This window comes from Ricinus communis, chromosome 8, assembly GCF_019578655.1.
Source record: "Ricinus communis isolate WT05 ecotype wild-type chromosome 8, ASM1957865v1, whole genome shotgun sequence".
Taxonomy (NCBI): domain Eukaryota; kingdom Viridiplantae; phylum Streptophyta; class Magnoliopsida; order Malpighiales; family Euphorbiaceae; genus Ricinus; species Ricinus communis.
Genome location: NC_063263.1, coordinates 18,291,478 through 18,305,991, shown reverse-complemented (window position 1 = coordinate 18,305,991; position 14,514 = coordinate 18,291,478). Strand labels below are relative to the sequence as shown.

General features: G+C 31.3%; 2 protein-coding genes across 2 annotated transcripts; both read left to right on the top strand.

Moving 5' to 3' along the window:
• Positions 1–1,685: 1,685 nt before the first annotated feature.
• Positions 1,686–3,519, top strand: LOC8272160 (F-box/kelch-repeat protein SKIP25). Its single transcript, XM_002531852.4, has one exon. It carries the CDS (start codon positions 2,183–2,185, stop codon positions 3,380–3,382), a length of 1,200 nt encoding a protein of 399 aa, XP_002531898.1. The 5' UTR covers positions 1,686–2,182; the 3' UTR covers positions 3,383–3,519.
• A 5,237-nt stretch (positions 3,520–8,756) lies between these two features.
• On the top strand, positions 8,757–12,513 carry LOC8272159 (phytochrome-interacting ankyrin-repeat protein 2). Its single transcript, XM_002531851.4, has 3 exons — positions 8,757–9,442; positions 11,783–11,954; positions 12,045–12,513. Exons 1-3 carry the CDS (start codon positions 9,296–9,298, stop codon positions 12,257–12,259), a joined length of 534 nt encoding a protein of 177 aa, XP_002531897.1. The 5' UTR covers positions 8,757–9,295; the 3' UTR covers positions 12,260–12,513.
• Positions 12,514–14,514: the final 2,001 nt, after the last annotated feature.

Genomic DNA, 14,514 nt, shown 5'->3' with positions numbered 1-14,514 from the left:
GACTATGAATATGATCGTTAGCAAATAACCACCAAATTGTATAACACTGTTAACAGTGTTGGAGTGGCAATTGGAAGAACAATAGTTATTGCGTGTTATGTAAAAATCTCTTTGACGATATTATGCAATTTAACCGTTATTTACTAACAGTCAATATTCACAAGATACTAAAGTGAAAAATAAAAACCATATATCTTAAGATGAAAATATATTAAACAAGAGAATAATTTATTAAAATTCTCTCTACAAAAAATACTAAGTACAAAAGTATATTCGTTTGTGAATAAAATTATATGGAAATACAACCAAATATAACATTCATGAAATTAATACGGGGAAAACAAGTATTCTTTTCATCTGGCTTGGCATTTGAAAATGTTATAAATGAGGTAGAAACGATCGACAATCCGGTGGATCGGGCCAAACTTTCTTTGTTATTTTTGATTTGGGGGTATTAATAAAGTTTAACTTGACAAAGATGATTGTACGAAGATCTTATGTTTTATAGATAGCCTCAGACAAGAATCTACAAATTTTTTTGAAAATGAAATACCCATTAAGCATACAATTCCCATAGTTGGAAGGAAAAAATTAAAATAAAATAAAAATAATTATATTTAGTTGAAATTTATAAAAATAATTATTTCATTTGAGAAAAAAATACTAAAATAAAATAAAATAGAAATAATAAAATTAAAAATTCTACCTATTTTATTAGAATTTAGTTTAACTAAAACTAATTCTATTCAAATTTAATTATATAGAATATTAAAATACCTCTTACTCAATTTAAAACATATAAATATTAGATTGATAAATAGATTTCACAAATTTTACGAATTTCAACCATCCAAACACTATGTAAAGCAATCCTAAACTCTAATTATAAAGGTCCCATATAACATAATTTAGAAAACAAATAAAAAAGTATTTTTTTAAATAAATTTAAAACTGACTGAAATTTTTTATAAGAATTTTAAAAATATAACTTAATGGAAAGTCTATGAAATACGTACATCTTAAAATTAGGTTACAAGATTAAAATTGTGAAAATGCTTAGCATATTAGAAACGCTAGTACTATTCTAACTAACTGTATTAATTATAATTTTTTAAATAACAGCACCATCACAATTATTTATTCCTTTTCTTAAAAAAATAAAAATCAAAAGTTGACTACTTTATTGATTATTTCTTTTCCTGTGTTTTTTTTTTGGTGGCCATCAATAGTAGAGTGGCCCAAAGTTCTCATAATTTACACTACTTTTTTTAGAAAATAGTACATTTACATTAATAAATTTTAATTATTTAGTCAGATTTATTTTTATAATTTTTTAATATGTGTTGATTCAAGTATAATGTAAAATAAAGGAAAAGAAAAAGTGATAGAACTAAGCTTAAGTGGGGAGGGGCTATTATTGACTTAAGGAAGTCGCATCCTAAAAAGAGTGGTTAAAAAGAGGCAGAGTTGTTCGAAAATTTTAGAGGGTAAAAGGAAAAGAAAGTCATGGACATTGATATATATATATATATATATATATATATATTTGCTTGGTAATGAACTTAGATAAACGGATATAGGAAAATAATTTACATGAAAGGATTACTATTATTTGTGTATCTATTTATTTATATAATAAAGTAATTATGAACTCAACTAAACCCAGAATATAAGGATATATATAGATATTGTTCTTGATTACACAACCAGACAAATATATACAAAACAAAAGCATAACATGACTTAGAATGTACGAAAGGACACATACTTTTTACAATCAGTGAAATGATGATAATGGATCAGTTCAAAAAAAATAAAATAAAAAGAATGATGACAATGGGACAAGGGCATCAGCTCAGTATGGCAAGTTGGCAACTGTTTTTAACAGTTGCTTCTTCATAAATCAAGAAAGTGAAATTTATTTTAAAATCTTATTGGTATTAATGATTATTAGTATTTTCCTTTCTCTCTTGCTAGACATGTCTGCCTTTTGGCTTTTATTTCAAGTCGCTGACACTCCATTAAATCCCCACAGTTGTCCACCATTGAGAAGTCCTTATCTCTCAGAGCAAGAAAACAAAAGAAAAACAACACCGAGAAACCAAGGAAATCAAGAAAGCAAGAAAATGTCCATATTAATACTATCCCTCTCCTCCTGAATGTTTTCTTCTTTCCTTTTATCATGGCCAATCCCGTCCAAGCTGAAACCACCGCAAGAAACACCGCCAAACGCCAAAGACTGACCCGTCTCCACCAGCAGCAGCCGGATCTGATACCAGGTCTACCTGACCATGTAGCTCAACTATGTCTTTCCCTTGTGCCTCCGTCTTTGCTTTACTCGGTTTGTCACTCATGGAGACGCTTAATCTATTCACCTGCTTTCCCTCCTTTTCTCTCTCTTTATGCAGTTTTATCATCAATCAATACAGATCGATACGGCGATTGTAGCAATTCGATCAAATTCTTCAACTTTGATCCCATCTCTTCCACATGGGATCTTCTCCCTCCGCCACCGCCGGACCCTCCTCTCCGTCCTATCATCCGCCATCCATCATTCATATCCCGACACTTGCCTATTCAATCTGTTACTGTCTCAGGTCATCTCATCCTCTTAGCTGCGACAACCGATAACTTCTATCCAGCACTTTCTCGTCCTTTCATCTTTAACCCCGTTTCGCGTAGATGGTCTTTCGGGCCTCCGCTTACAACACCACGCCGTTGGTGTGCGGCTGGTGCTATCAATAACAGTACCGTATATGTAGCGAGTGGGATCGGGTCGCAATTCTCTGCTGACATAGCAAAGTCGGTCGAGAAATGGGAATTTCTTCGCGACGAGAAAAGGACAAGAAGTAGTAACCAAAGTTGCTTGTGGAAATGGGAAAAAGTGAAAGGCCTAAAAGATGGAAGATTTAGCAGAGATGCTATAGATGCAATAGGGTGGAGAGGGAAACTGTGTATGGTGAATGTAAAAGGGGACGCAGCAAAAGAAGGGTTGGTCTACGATACGAAGAAGGATCTATGGGAGGATATGCCTATAGGAATGCTTGCTGGGTGGAAAGGACCAGTGGCAGCAATGGATGAGGAAGTGATGTATGTTGTCGATGAAGTAAAGGGTGCATTAAGAAAGTACGATCCAAGTAAAGATGTATGGGAGAATATAATAACGGAGTCGGAGAATTTTAAAGGAGCACAGCAAATTGCTGCTGCAGGCGGTAGAGTGTGTGTTGTTTGTGAAGGTGGAAATGGGATTGCGGTGGTGGATGTAGTGGCGGCGCCTGTCAGACTATGGACGATGGACACGCCTCCGGGGTTTGAGGCTGTGGCTGTCCATATATTGCCTAGGATGAGCAAGCCGGAACTTGGATTTCCGGTACCTCCTTAGGTATATACATTTCTTGAAGTTTTGTTAATGAAAAATTTGAAAACTGTTTTATTAAGTTTCTTTTTTGCAACACTTTTAGTAATTATTGGTTTTCTCTAACAAATTGAAAATAAATTTATTCATTTCTTAAAAGTAAATTTTTGTTTTTGCCTGTCTCAAATCTTGACTTTGATAAGGTGGGTATTGTTAATCTGACTCATACCTTATCCAATTTAATGTTAAAGAAAACGAATTTCTTTGCCATTGGTAGTGTGATTGTCGATTTGCCTGTTGCATCAATCACAGTTCAGACCTAACTCGTATTTTCTAGAATATATGGAAGATCTTATCTGGGGATTGCACAGTCACGGATGTTGTAATTATTTGACCACTTCTAATATGAACAATTTGGAATTTGGAATTTGGAATTCTTCTTGCTGCTTGTTGAAGGAGATTCTGATTGAATGTTAGGTTCTAAGATGTATTACATGCATTTTGATCTTATAGGTACTATTACAACTTAATTAGGCTTATCTTTTGGTTAGTTTTATAATTAAGCTAATTCTTATCTAGACATATACATATCCTACATGGCGAATTCAAAATAAATATTTATAGATATTTTATTATTTTATTAGATAATTAACACATATTTAATTATATATCAATTATTTATATTCTACTATATAATTAGGAATACTTTTAAGAACTGCTAGCTATGATAATTGTCCTTTTTATTATACTAAAGAGGAGTTGTTGTTGCTTCAAACAAAATCTGATTTTTTAATATCATTTCTAGAAAGATTCACTTTTGTCATTAAATTTACTAAATGTTAATAAAAGTTTTCTATTTCCCTCTTTATCCCACATCGCTTACTTAGAAAGCTAGAAATATTTTTATGACATGCAAATCCTTCTAATCTTAATACTTCAGTTTTGAGGTTGAGTTTGGATGCTAAATCTCATATGAGTTTATAATTAACAATCGGTTTGCTTCAAAGTCGGAAATGAAAATATTTATATTTTATATATTATTGGGTTAAGTATGAAATGAGAATTAAATTCATCTATCATTAATATAATTTATAATTATTATATACAATAAATATATAAAATAATATTTATATAAATAATAAATTATTATTTTATTTGTTTGACCAATTATAATTGATTTGACTTGATTTTCATGAAAATGAACTTCCATTCTTTAAGGAAAAAGAATGAATGGGTGATCTCCATTGATGGGCAATCTGGTTCCAATTAAAATGATTTTTGATAAACCAAACAATAACATTAAAAATCACTTATATCTCATCTTATTTTTTTCGTAAACCAAAGGAACCCTACAAAAAGTTTGGAATGCACATAACTGGTCAATGCTCAATCAGACAATCTCAAGAAAATTGATCTTGTTTATCTGTCAAGATTCAATGTTTGAGCCTACCCTAAGCATATATGATAGTAAGTAGGAGAGGTCTTACCATTAGGGCGACAAGTGCATGTTAGCCAACTCACACCACAGAATATGATTTAATTTTAGCATTTCAGGAAACATATGTTTTTACATCAATTTGCAATTGCAGGGTGTTTTCATCTCGGTGGTATTGCCTTGTAAATGTCTTTGTTGATTGGTCCTGTACAATTTTTCTTTTTCTGAACTGCCAATCTGCTAAAAAAGAACTAAATAGAGGTGAATTTCACAAGTTGGGACAGTTAAACATCTCTATCTCAGTTACTATTGTTATTTTATGAATTGGGCCAATTTTGTAACGCCAACCTAACATATGCTTTTTGACATACTGAATTTTTCTAGAGCTATTAGTAGTGACTTTAATTGTGTCTCTGCAATTATAAAGTTGTACGATGCAGATTCTGGAAAGATCTTGTTTTTAACGCTTCTTCCATCGCCAATCTGATTAGAAGAACACACTGTTAGGTATCAAGATCTTGACTTTCTTTTTTCTTTTTCTTTTTCTTTTTCTTTTTTTTAAGTGGAGCACCGAAAGTTATTCTACAAATTCACATGCAGCCAAAGAAAAACCCAAACTAAAACAAAAGAAAAATACTGAGTAAAAGAAGATAGATAAATAGGGAGGGAGGTGAATTCGGGTAAACCCGCTGTTTTCTTGAAGTTGGTAAAGGAACTTGATATCTTTTGATTTTTTCAGTTTACCAAAACATTATAGTTTCACTCGCTAAATTTTACTAATTTAATCTCGCCACCGCTGAATTATTATTTTTAATTTATAACATCTCTCGATTTTTATATTTTACTATTATTACTTTCTATTTTCTGTTTCTAGCTTCTATCATATCTATACATATATTTATTTATATTATAAAAGATTACATTAAAAATAAATAAAAATAAAAAATACATGTTCAAATGTGAAAAATATGAAAGGTGTCAAAGGCCTTGGCTCTGAAGGGGCGGCTAGATGGGAGTTATCGTGCTGCACTACTTGACTCTGCATGTGGGTATTAATGTATGTTGGGTACGTAACTCCGTTATGCGAGAAACGTAATCATTCATTTACAATGACATTACACTACTTTTGTTTAATCATTTCATTTAGTTAATGATAGGCCGTAATCACAAATTTCTGAAAGTCAAAAGGCACGTAAAGTTAGCCAAGTGTATATTAACTTTGATTTTTTTTTTTTATGTAATCTAATATATATATTTAAATTTATATTTTGTAATATTTTTAATATTTTTTATTTAATATATTCATCAGCAGCATTGCATAGAAGTATCTAAATATTATTAGAAATAAAATTTAGGTACGGTAAATTAAAAATTAAAAGTATTTAATATTTTTAAAAATTCAGGTTAAGTTAAATTGAAAAATCAAACTACTAAACTGACTAATTAATATAAAATTTAGAAGATATTTAGCTTATAAAGTTTGGAATATAAAAGGAAGCACCAACTCCATGTAAGAAGCATTCAAATTTAAATAATGAGTTAGTTTTTTACTCCTTGTGTTTCTATATGGAACATTCTAACTAATATTCAAATCATTGTTAAGGAATAAAACATGCAAATTAAGAGAATTACATAATCATAGAACTCATGCAATTAAAGATATTAAGAAAAAAAACTGGACAGAATACCAACAGAAGCCTTTGAGACAGGATCAAACAATTTCAACGTTAAAGTACAAATCAAACCCCCTAAGCCAATTATCTTAAAGTAAAAGAAACTGGATCCTGCGAAATGTTAACAAACCCATAAGAAAAGCATAGACAAAAAAAGAAATATGAAAAATGGATGAAAAAGCATATGAAAAAGTCAATATATCAGAAATCGTAGCCATGGAACCATCTGGAAGTAAACTCCGGATGATTTATAGAACTAAAGAACATGAAGGTAGATGAAGGCCTGAGTCATCGCATACACTAAACGGTAGCCAGTAAGAAGAGCGAGGATCACAAAACCGCAGATCTAAATGAAATACCAAAGAGATAGCATTTATGAGAAACGTAAGAGGTAAAGAAGGATAAATAGAAGTAGAAAATGTCATGAGAAGAAATAAAGCACAAATTTTTGCTCTTTTGTTACATTGGATTCATGAAGCCCATGGACATCAGCAAAGAGCATGGACATCGAGAACCCTAAAGGACACTCCAGTACAGAACCAACACCGGAATCACAGAACCTGTTTACAATATGCAAAAACAGGAGTGTCAAGAAAGCTAAACGAAAAACATAGCTCAAACAATAGATGCAACGACTTTTTCGATAAAAAGATGCAAGAGGAAAACCTAAAAACTACTTCATTGAATTTTTTGCCTTTTACATAGCACATAAAACGCAAGAACCATTCGCATTATGAAATAATCATAGATGGTAAACTCAAAAAGCCAAATGCTTGCGGACAAACAAAATATAGTGATGTTTAAGGTAATGCATTTGATTTTCCGCCCCAAAAACACACACACACACACCAGCAGAAAAAATGCTAATAAATGAAAAAGAAATTAGCAAGATTAAATCTCATCGTCAATTGTAGAAAATAAAAAGAAAGAAATAAGATAGAAGAAGAGAGAAGAAAGTGCTTCGAGGATCTAGGGTTTTTGAAGAAGCAGCGCAAGAGGATAAAGTGGGTGGGTGAAAAGAGAATTAATTTAGATTAGTGGTAGATGGGTTTTGTAAAATTCCTTTTAGAAACGCGCAAAACGAGGGCGTTTTAGAGTGATCAAGGACGTGAAAAAGGACAATAAAGTAATTACATGCAATAATTTATGAAATTTTAGTAATTGTCGTGTGGTTAGGAGAAGACGGTTTTGTAATTTACATGCAATAAATTTTAGAACTTTTAGTAAATTTTATTAAATTTAATTTATTGTAATTTAATGATTAGTTTATATATAAAGATATATGATTCTTACATCTATATTTTCGGAAATATATATATTTTTCACTTTTACTCATCACAAGCTAAGAATCTAGCATATTATTTCGCTTTTCTTTTTTTCAAATTCATTTCTTTTTATTGGTCAAGTTTAAAGAAAGAAGACCATGTCAAACTGCCACATCATTTATTACAGGTTTTATTTAATAATTTCAATAAATTATAAAAAGTAAATGGCTTAATTGTCAAAAAAATTTTACACTTTGTACTTGTTATTAAATCTAGTATATATTGTTTAAATTTTTCAGTTTTAGTATCAAGCTTTAATATTGATTTCGATTTTGACCTCTGTTTAAATTATCAATAAAATTTGTCAAAATGACGTAAAAGAAGAATTGAATTAGCACTTCTACTATTAAAATATTTTTCTTTAAGAATATAAAATTAATAAAATTTTAAATTTTAAAAAAAATTAATTTATGTTCTAATGTTGACATATTAATATCGCTTAAATGATAATATTTTAATAATATAACGAATAATAACTCTAATATTGACTTGGTTCTTTTTTATTGTTGTCAGAATTCACGCCAAATTAGCAAATTTAATAGATAACTTTATTAAATGCTAAAATTGAATGGTGTTGAAATTACAAAATTTAAAGATTACGTGTTAAATTTGATAATAAATGTAAAATTCATAATTTTTTTAAGAATTACGCCAAAATAAATAGATCTTTCCATACTATTTGAAATTATTTTTAGCAAAAATTGCTAGATGTGAACCATATTTTTGTCAAAACGATTAAATTTTAAAGTTAGTTTTAACAGAATTAAAATATAAAAATTAGTTTATTAGATATTAAAAATAGAAATAAAAAGTTCACCCTGTTATTTTAGCATGTAATAACTTATACCCAATCAATCTTATCCAAAAATTATCGTTATCAATGAGAAATTGAGAATTGGAGTGGACCACTGGAGCCCATTAGCCCATTAGGAGATTGGGTGTCGATTATTTAACCTTGCATGCCTGGCCGCCGTTTTATCAAACACCACCGCCAATTCTCTCTGCAAAGTTTTGGAATTTTCTCATATCTCAAGAATTAGGGTTTGTTGAAAGGGTTAACGTTTCTTTATGTTTCCTCAAAATTTTCTTCACATCAGACCAGGGTTTCTTTGATCGCTACAACTTTCTTGAAATCGACTCCTTATTGTACTCAAATTAGGATTTTTGTTTTCTTTTTGGCTGTATCCAAAGTAAAGAAATGTTTATAATTTGTTCAAATTCCGACGTCGTCTCCATCTCGATCTCTCAAAATCTTCGTGTTTTCGGTCCCGGTTTGAATCCTTTTGCTCCTTACTGCATTGCCAATCACTCTTCTCGTTAAATTTCTTTAGAACAGGAAGAAATAGATAGAACATGTAAAATTGTGGTCTATTTTGTCCTCGTTATTGTTAATTCTTCTCCTTCTTAATATTTATTGTTTTTTAATTCTTAAAAAACAGCGTTAATTTTGATATTTCGATTGATAAAATTTGGAAGGAAGAGAAAAAAAAAGAAACAAAGAAATAGGATGATGCTTGAAGAAGCATCGGATTCGGTTGCTTTAGTATTGGGACGTAGTTTGTCAAAACGACTGAGTTTTCGGTCAAGAGTTGATAGAGATGATAGAGGATGGACTTTGCTTCATATTGGTGCTAGAAAAGGCGATCTCAAAGAGGTAACAGTTGAATTTTATATTTAATGTTCGTTGTATTTTATTTATTATCTAATCAAGCCTTTAATTTATTGATCAATTAAGTTGTGTGGCTTTCAGTTTCAAGGATTTCCAATAACCAACTTTTTGCAACAATTTGAAAATATTGTAAAATCCGTAAGTTTGATTATCTATGACAAGCCAATGCCTTGAAATTGTTGTAGAAGGTGACATGCCCACTAAGTTTGTAAAACTTCAAGTAAATGTTGAAAGAAAAACCAGAGGCTTTTTGTTCCTCTTGAGTGCGATCATGTTAACCTACATGTTCTTTACTTTCTACAATTTATTGGTTGTTTGATTTCTCTCGGTTGGTCTAGGAAAAGTTCATTTAGCCGCCAAATCACCATATATATTTGAAGATATCAGCTTGTTTGTAACTTGCAATTATTGAAGCATTTGTGGATTCAAAATCAAGAAGACATTAGTCAGATTGCAATATCCATCGTCTTTTTCCTTGCGTTTCATGATGATAGCCTTAAGTGTTACTGTCACCTTTAAGAGCTGCTAACAACTCTGTTATATTTGCTTTTATCTCCTTCAAAGGTTCTTAGATGAGTTTTTTTGCCTAAGAATTTTATAGGCTTATTTGTTGAAATTTGCTTCACCTTCTTCTTATGATGAATTATTTGATACATAACTGAATTAAAGGCAGTTTATTCTCTATTCAAGTAATTGCTTTTTAACACGTAAAAAACTATTTATGAGAGGAGCTCTTTGAGGATCAACATACACATACTTCAAATAATATCAGCTCATCTAATCATAATTTGTGAGCATGCATCTAATCATAGCAATCTATCTCAAGGTCTGCAAGGATCTTTTTCTTTATAACAAAATAATGCAGGAAATATCTTACCATCTTTTTTGGTGGGAAAATCTCAAGGTAAGATTCAGGGTCTTAGATTCTGAAAATTGAACTGAAGCTGCATAGAATAAAAAAGTTGAAAGAAATCAATGGCTGCTTTTGAAGTTGACCTGTCCCTGGGTTACTTTAGCTGGATGGGAAAAGAAAGGGGAGAAGTGAGAGGAAAGAACAAAAGAGGAAGGGACGAAGAAGATGAAAAAGAAAACTACGCTCATAGGCTTCCCAAATCAGTACTTATAATCAGACTTAAGAAAATATTTAGGTAGGAAGATATTTAAGCAATAAGTAAGAACCAAATAAATGCAGATTAATGAAGCTTTGGGTTGTTTGGTATTTGAATTTACAATCCATTTCAACACTGTTATTCATTTTTCTTACTTTGCTGTTGTTGCTGTTTGGGCTTTTAGTTTTGCATCTGGCTGATGCAAGTTCTTGTTTGTCATTGGTTATTTCACAAAATGAGAAGCTGTTAGTCCCTACCAACAACTACAAAGAAAAAATTATATATTTGTTTTGGGAAAATGTCATGCCAATTGGTACCAGTCAGGTAATAGCTACAGATAGCGGGAAGCAACAGTGTTGCAAAACACGACAGAGGTTTATTTTTTTTGTAATAAGTCGATTATCTGAATACTCTTTATGAAAAAGGACGAGGTTTCAAAGACTTGAATGAAGGGAAAACTCAAAACTGGAATCTTTATCATGCCGCTCCAACGTTCCAGTCATTATAGATCTAGAAATGTATATGAACATCTATTGAAAAATCAAAACACTTCGTAAATAAGAAAATTCCTAGATATTAAAAGCCTATTTTCTTGAATTAGGCGATTTAGTTAGTCTTCTTTGATAGAAATATTTACAAGAAGACTTTCTTTCCCAGATTTAAGTATTATGTCAAGGTAACAAAGCTTTATTTTTCTCTGACTGCATTTAGGTCTTGGCTTTTCAGGGAAAAGCTGTTCCTTTCTTGAGGATAATCTTGTTAAGCTACATAGTCTACAACTTTTTGGGGTTTTTTTATTTTGTGACTATTGCTTTGCTTCTTGGTGTTTGGTGAAACAAATCACTCCATTATTAATGTGTATATTGAGTTTTTAGGGATTTAATCTCTTGCAATTTTTCTGTACTTCGCTTGTAAGCACAAAGATCTTATGGCTAATCAGGGGAAACCTTTTACATTTTTTAGAATTTATCAATATGTTTAAGCTGTTTATATGCTTGGACAGATGGTTTTGTGAGGGTTGAGTTGAGTTGAGGATGCTTGCTCTGCACTTTGTAGGTTATAGTTATGATATGAATCAACCATTTTGGTTATTTTTTCCGCTTTTATAATTGTGTAAATCTTGGTTGATGTACACCACGGTTCTTTTATCAACAAATTGCATAATGGTACTCTCTAGGAGCTTGTGCATTTGAGATTGAAATGTTGCTGCTTACAGGTGAAGCGGTTACTTGATCGAGGAATGGATGTTAATGTTCCTGCATGGGGTCCCAAATCTAAAGGGGCGACCCCTCTCCACCTTGCTGCTGAGGGAGGTCACCTTGAGGTTATGGATGAATTGCTCGAGCGTGGTGCTGATATTGATGCTAGGACTTGGGGCGCTTGTGGTTGTAAGTATCTTTACCACTTATTTTAGCATTTTAAAGGCCATTGGCTCCGATCCTCTCTTGAATCCTATATAATGCCTTTCACTTTTACAGGGACACCGCTTCATAGTGCAGCAAAAGGAAGGAAGAAAGCAGCAGTCAAATTCCTTATTGAGAATGGGGCATTCTTGCCAGATGACATAAACGATATCAGATTTAATCCACCTCTCCATTACTGTCCTGGTCTTGAATGGGCATATGAGGAGATGAAGCGTCAACAGAGAGAGAACTGGTCAGCAGGCGAATCATCCTACAGCTCTGATGGCTAGCTAATATCCTCTCCCAGCCATTCTGGTCACTGTAATATTTTAAGCGTAATAGGTTTTTCCAGCGTGTTGTTTTTTGTTCAGTTGCCCTGCATTGCCGAAGCGTAGATGAAGTATTCTATGGTCTTGTGCTGTGTTGACTTGTTCGCTTAATACGCTGTTTACTGGTGCTGGTGTTAAGTGGATAGTGTTGTGTGTTACGAAACTTATTTTTGTAGTACCAAATAATCACAAGGGAGATGTGCATTAATTGCTTATGGTTGGTTTATCTTTTAGTTATTATTATTATCATTTTCAAGACTAATTGCTTTGGTTGAAGGCAGAATTAATTTATTGTAGAAGGAAGTGATACAGTTGAAAAGGAAAAAAGGACAAGGGAAAAAGTAAAGGAAGGATACGCAAAAGTTTATTCCATTTTGAGAGGGGCATTTCCCTTCACAGAATGAAGTTTTTCACACTCGCAAATCTCTATCTGCATCTTCTCTAATCCCCTCTCTTTCAGCGCTCCTTTGCCTTTTCTCGTTACAGCTTTCACTAGAGTCCTCACTCTTCTTAGCTCTGTTATTTATGAGTCCTCCAGGATACCCTGCCGAAGGGAAGTAAAAAAAGATTTGATGAAAAGAATTTTTGGAGTAAGGTTGAATTTGGCTCTTGAATTTTGCAGTCAGGTTCAATTTGATTTTTTAAAATTTATTGCTAATTTAACTCATAAATTGTTTGAATAGGTAAATTTATAGGTTCAATTTAGCCTTTCTTCTAAGTGAGTGCATTGTCTGAAGAGCGAAAAAAGAATCTAAATCGAGCTTAATTGCTAAGTTTGAAGGCCAAATTGAATTCAAAGGACCAAATTTAACTCTATTCGTTTTTTAGGTTAAAAATTATAAATAAATATAATTTTTTTAAATTATCAAAAAATAATAAAATATAAAAACTAATTCCGCGCCATCACTATTATTTTTCCACAAATCAATAAAAAATTACCAACATTATTACTATAAAATAAAAACATATATGAGATTTTACAATCCAACACCATTATAATTACTACTTTATCTGTTTTTACATAATTTCTACCAACTAATTCAATAATTAAATTAATTACAATTCAAATTATTTTTAAAAAGTTAGGTGGCTAAATTGAGTCTATATTAAGATTTTAATGCCCAATTGGACTCTATAGCGTGTGCATTTCACTCTCTTAAAAAATGGGCACATTAAATCTATTTAAAAGGTTCAGGAATTAAATTGCCCATTAAAAAAAGAGCCAAATTAGACCCGACTGTAAAATTTTAGAGCCAAATTAAAATTTATTCCATTCTGGAGAGTGAAGGATAGAGATGGTGTGAGGATTTTTTGCAAAAATTTACAGTAAAAGGTGGTGGCATACTAAAAGGTTTATTACCGCTATAATTTTTAGGATTGAGCATGAAGCTTGAAAATCTTGAGCTCTACTAATGAAAATGTCAAAGATTGAGCATGAGACTTGAAGATCTCGAGGTCTATTGAAAATATTTAGAACTGAAAATATCAATTAACTATTTGACTTTCACTAAATCAAATCTTATCCAAATTATTTAATACTAACTGAATAATTAATTAGTATCATTTCAACATATTATATATATATATATATATATATATATATATATATATATATATATATATATATATATTTTCCTTGTGCCATTTTCTACTAAGTGCTTAGTACTCGAATTTTCAAATTAAATTACCTCGAAAAATTAAAATGGTTTAAAATAGAGATTTTATTTCATAGATCTAGAAATCCAATTTTTAAAATTTCAAAGCTTAATTTGGTACCGAAAATTTTTCAATATTTGAATTTTCATTACTCATGCTCACCATAATGATTTGTTAGTCAAATTGTTATTTCTATGTAAATGAAGCAAGCATCTCGTGACCTATTCGAAGCTCAGGTCGATAAAAAGCTCATTCGGAGTCGTTTATTAACTTAAATGAGCCGAGCTTAAGCTCAATTTCGAGTTCGATAATCTTAACGAGCGGGCTCGACAAAGCTTAGTTCGTTAGCTTGCAAATCTACTAGTTTAGTAGCTCACGAACAGGCTCGCAATGTGACTTGTTTATAAATTCATAAATATGCTCTTTTATAAGCTTGACAAATAGGCTCGTGAGCAAGCTCATTTCTAGGTTCGAGCTTGAATACAAGTTATTAATAATAATAATTATTATTATTATTCTTATTATAACTACAACATTTAAATAAAGTTATTACTATTAGT

Excerpts from the sequence above, each read along its gene's own strand:
- LOC8272160 (XM_002531852.4), top strand. The coding sequence starts at position 2,183 with ATGGCCAATCCCGTCCAAGCTGAAACCACCGCAAGAAACACCGCCAAA.
- LOC8272159 (XM_002531851.4), top strand. The coding sequence starts at position 9,296 with ATGATGCTTGAAGAAGCATCGGATTCGGTTGCTTTAGTATTGGGACGT. Across the intron at positions 9,443-11,782 it reads GAAAAGGCGATCTCAAAGAG|GTGAAGCGGTTACTTGATCG; the intron begins GTAACAGTTGAA and ends TGCTGCTTACAG. Across the intron at positions 11,955-12,044 it reads GACTTGGGGCGCTTGTGGTT|GGACACCGCTTCATAGTGCA; the intron begins GTAAGTATCTTT and ends TCACTTTTACAG.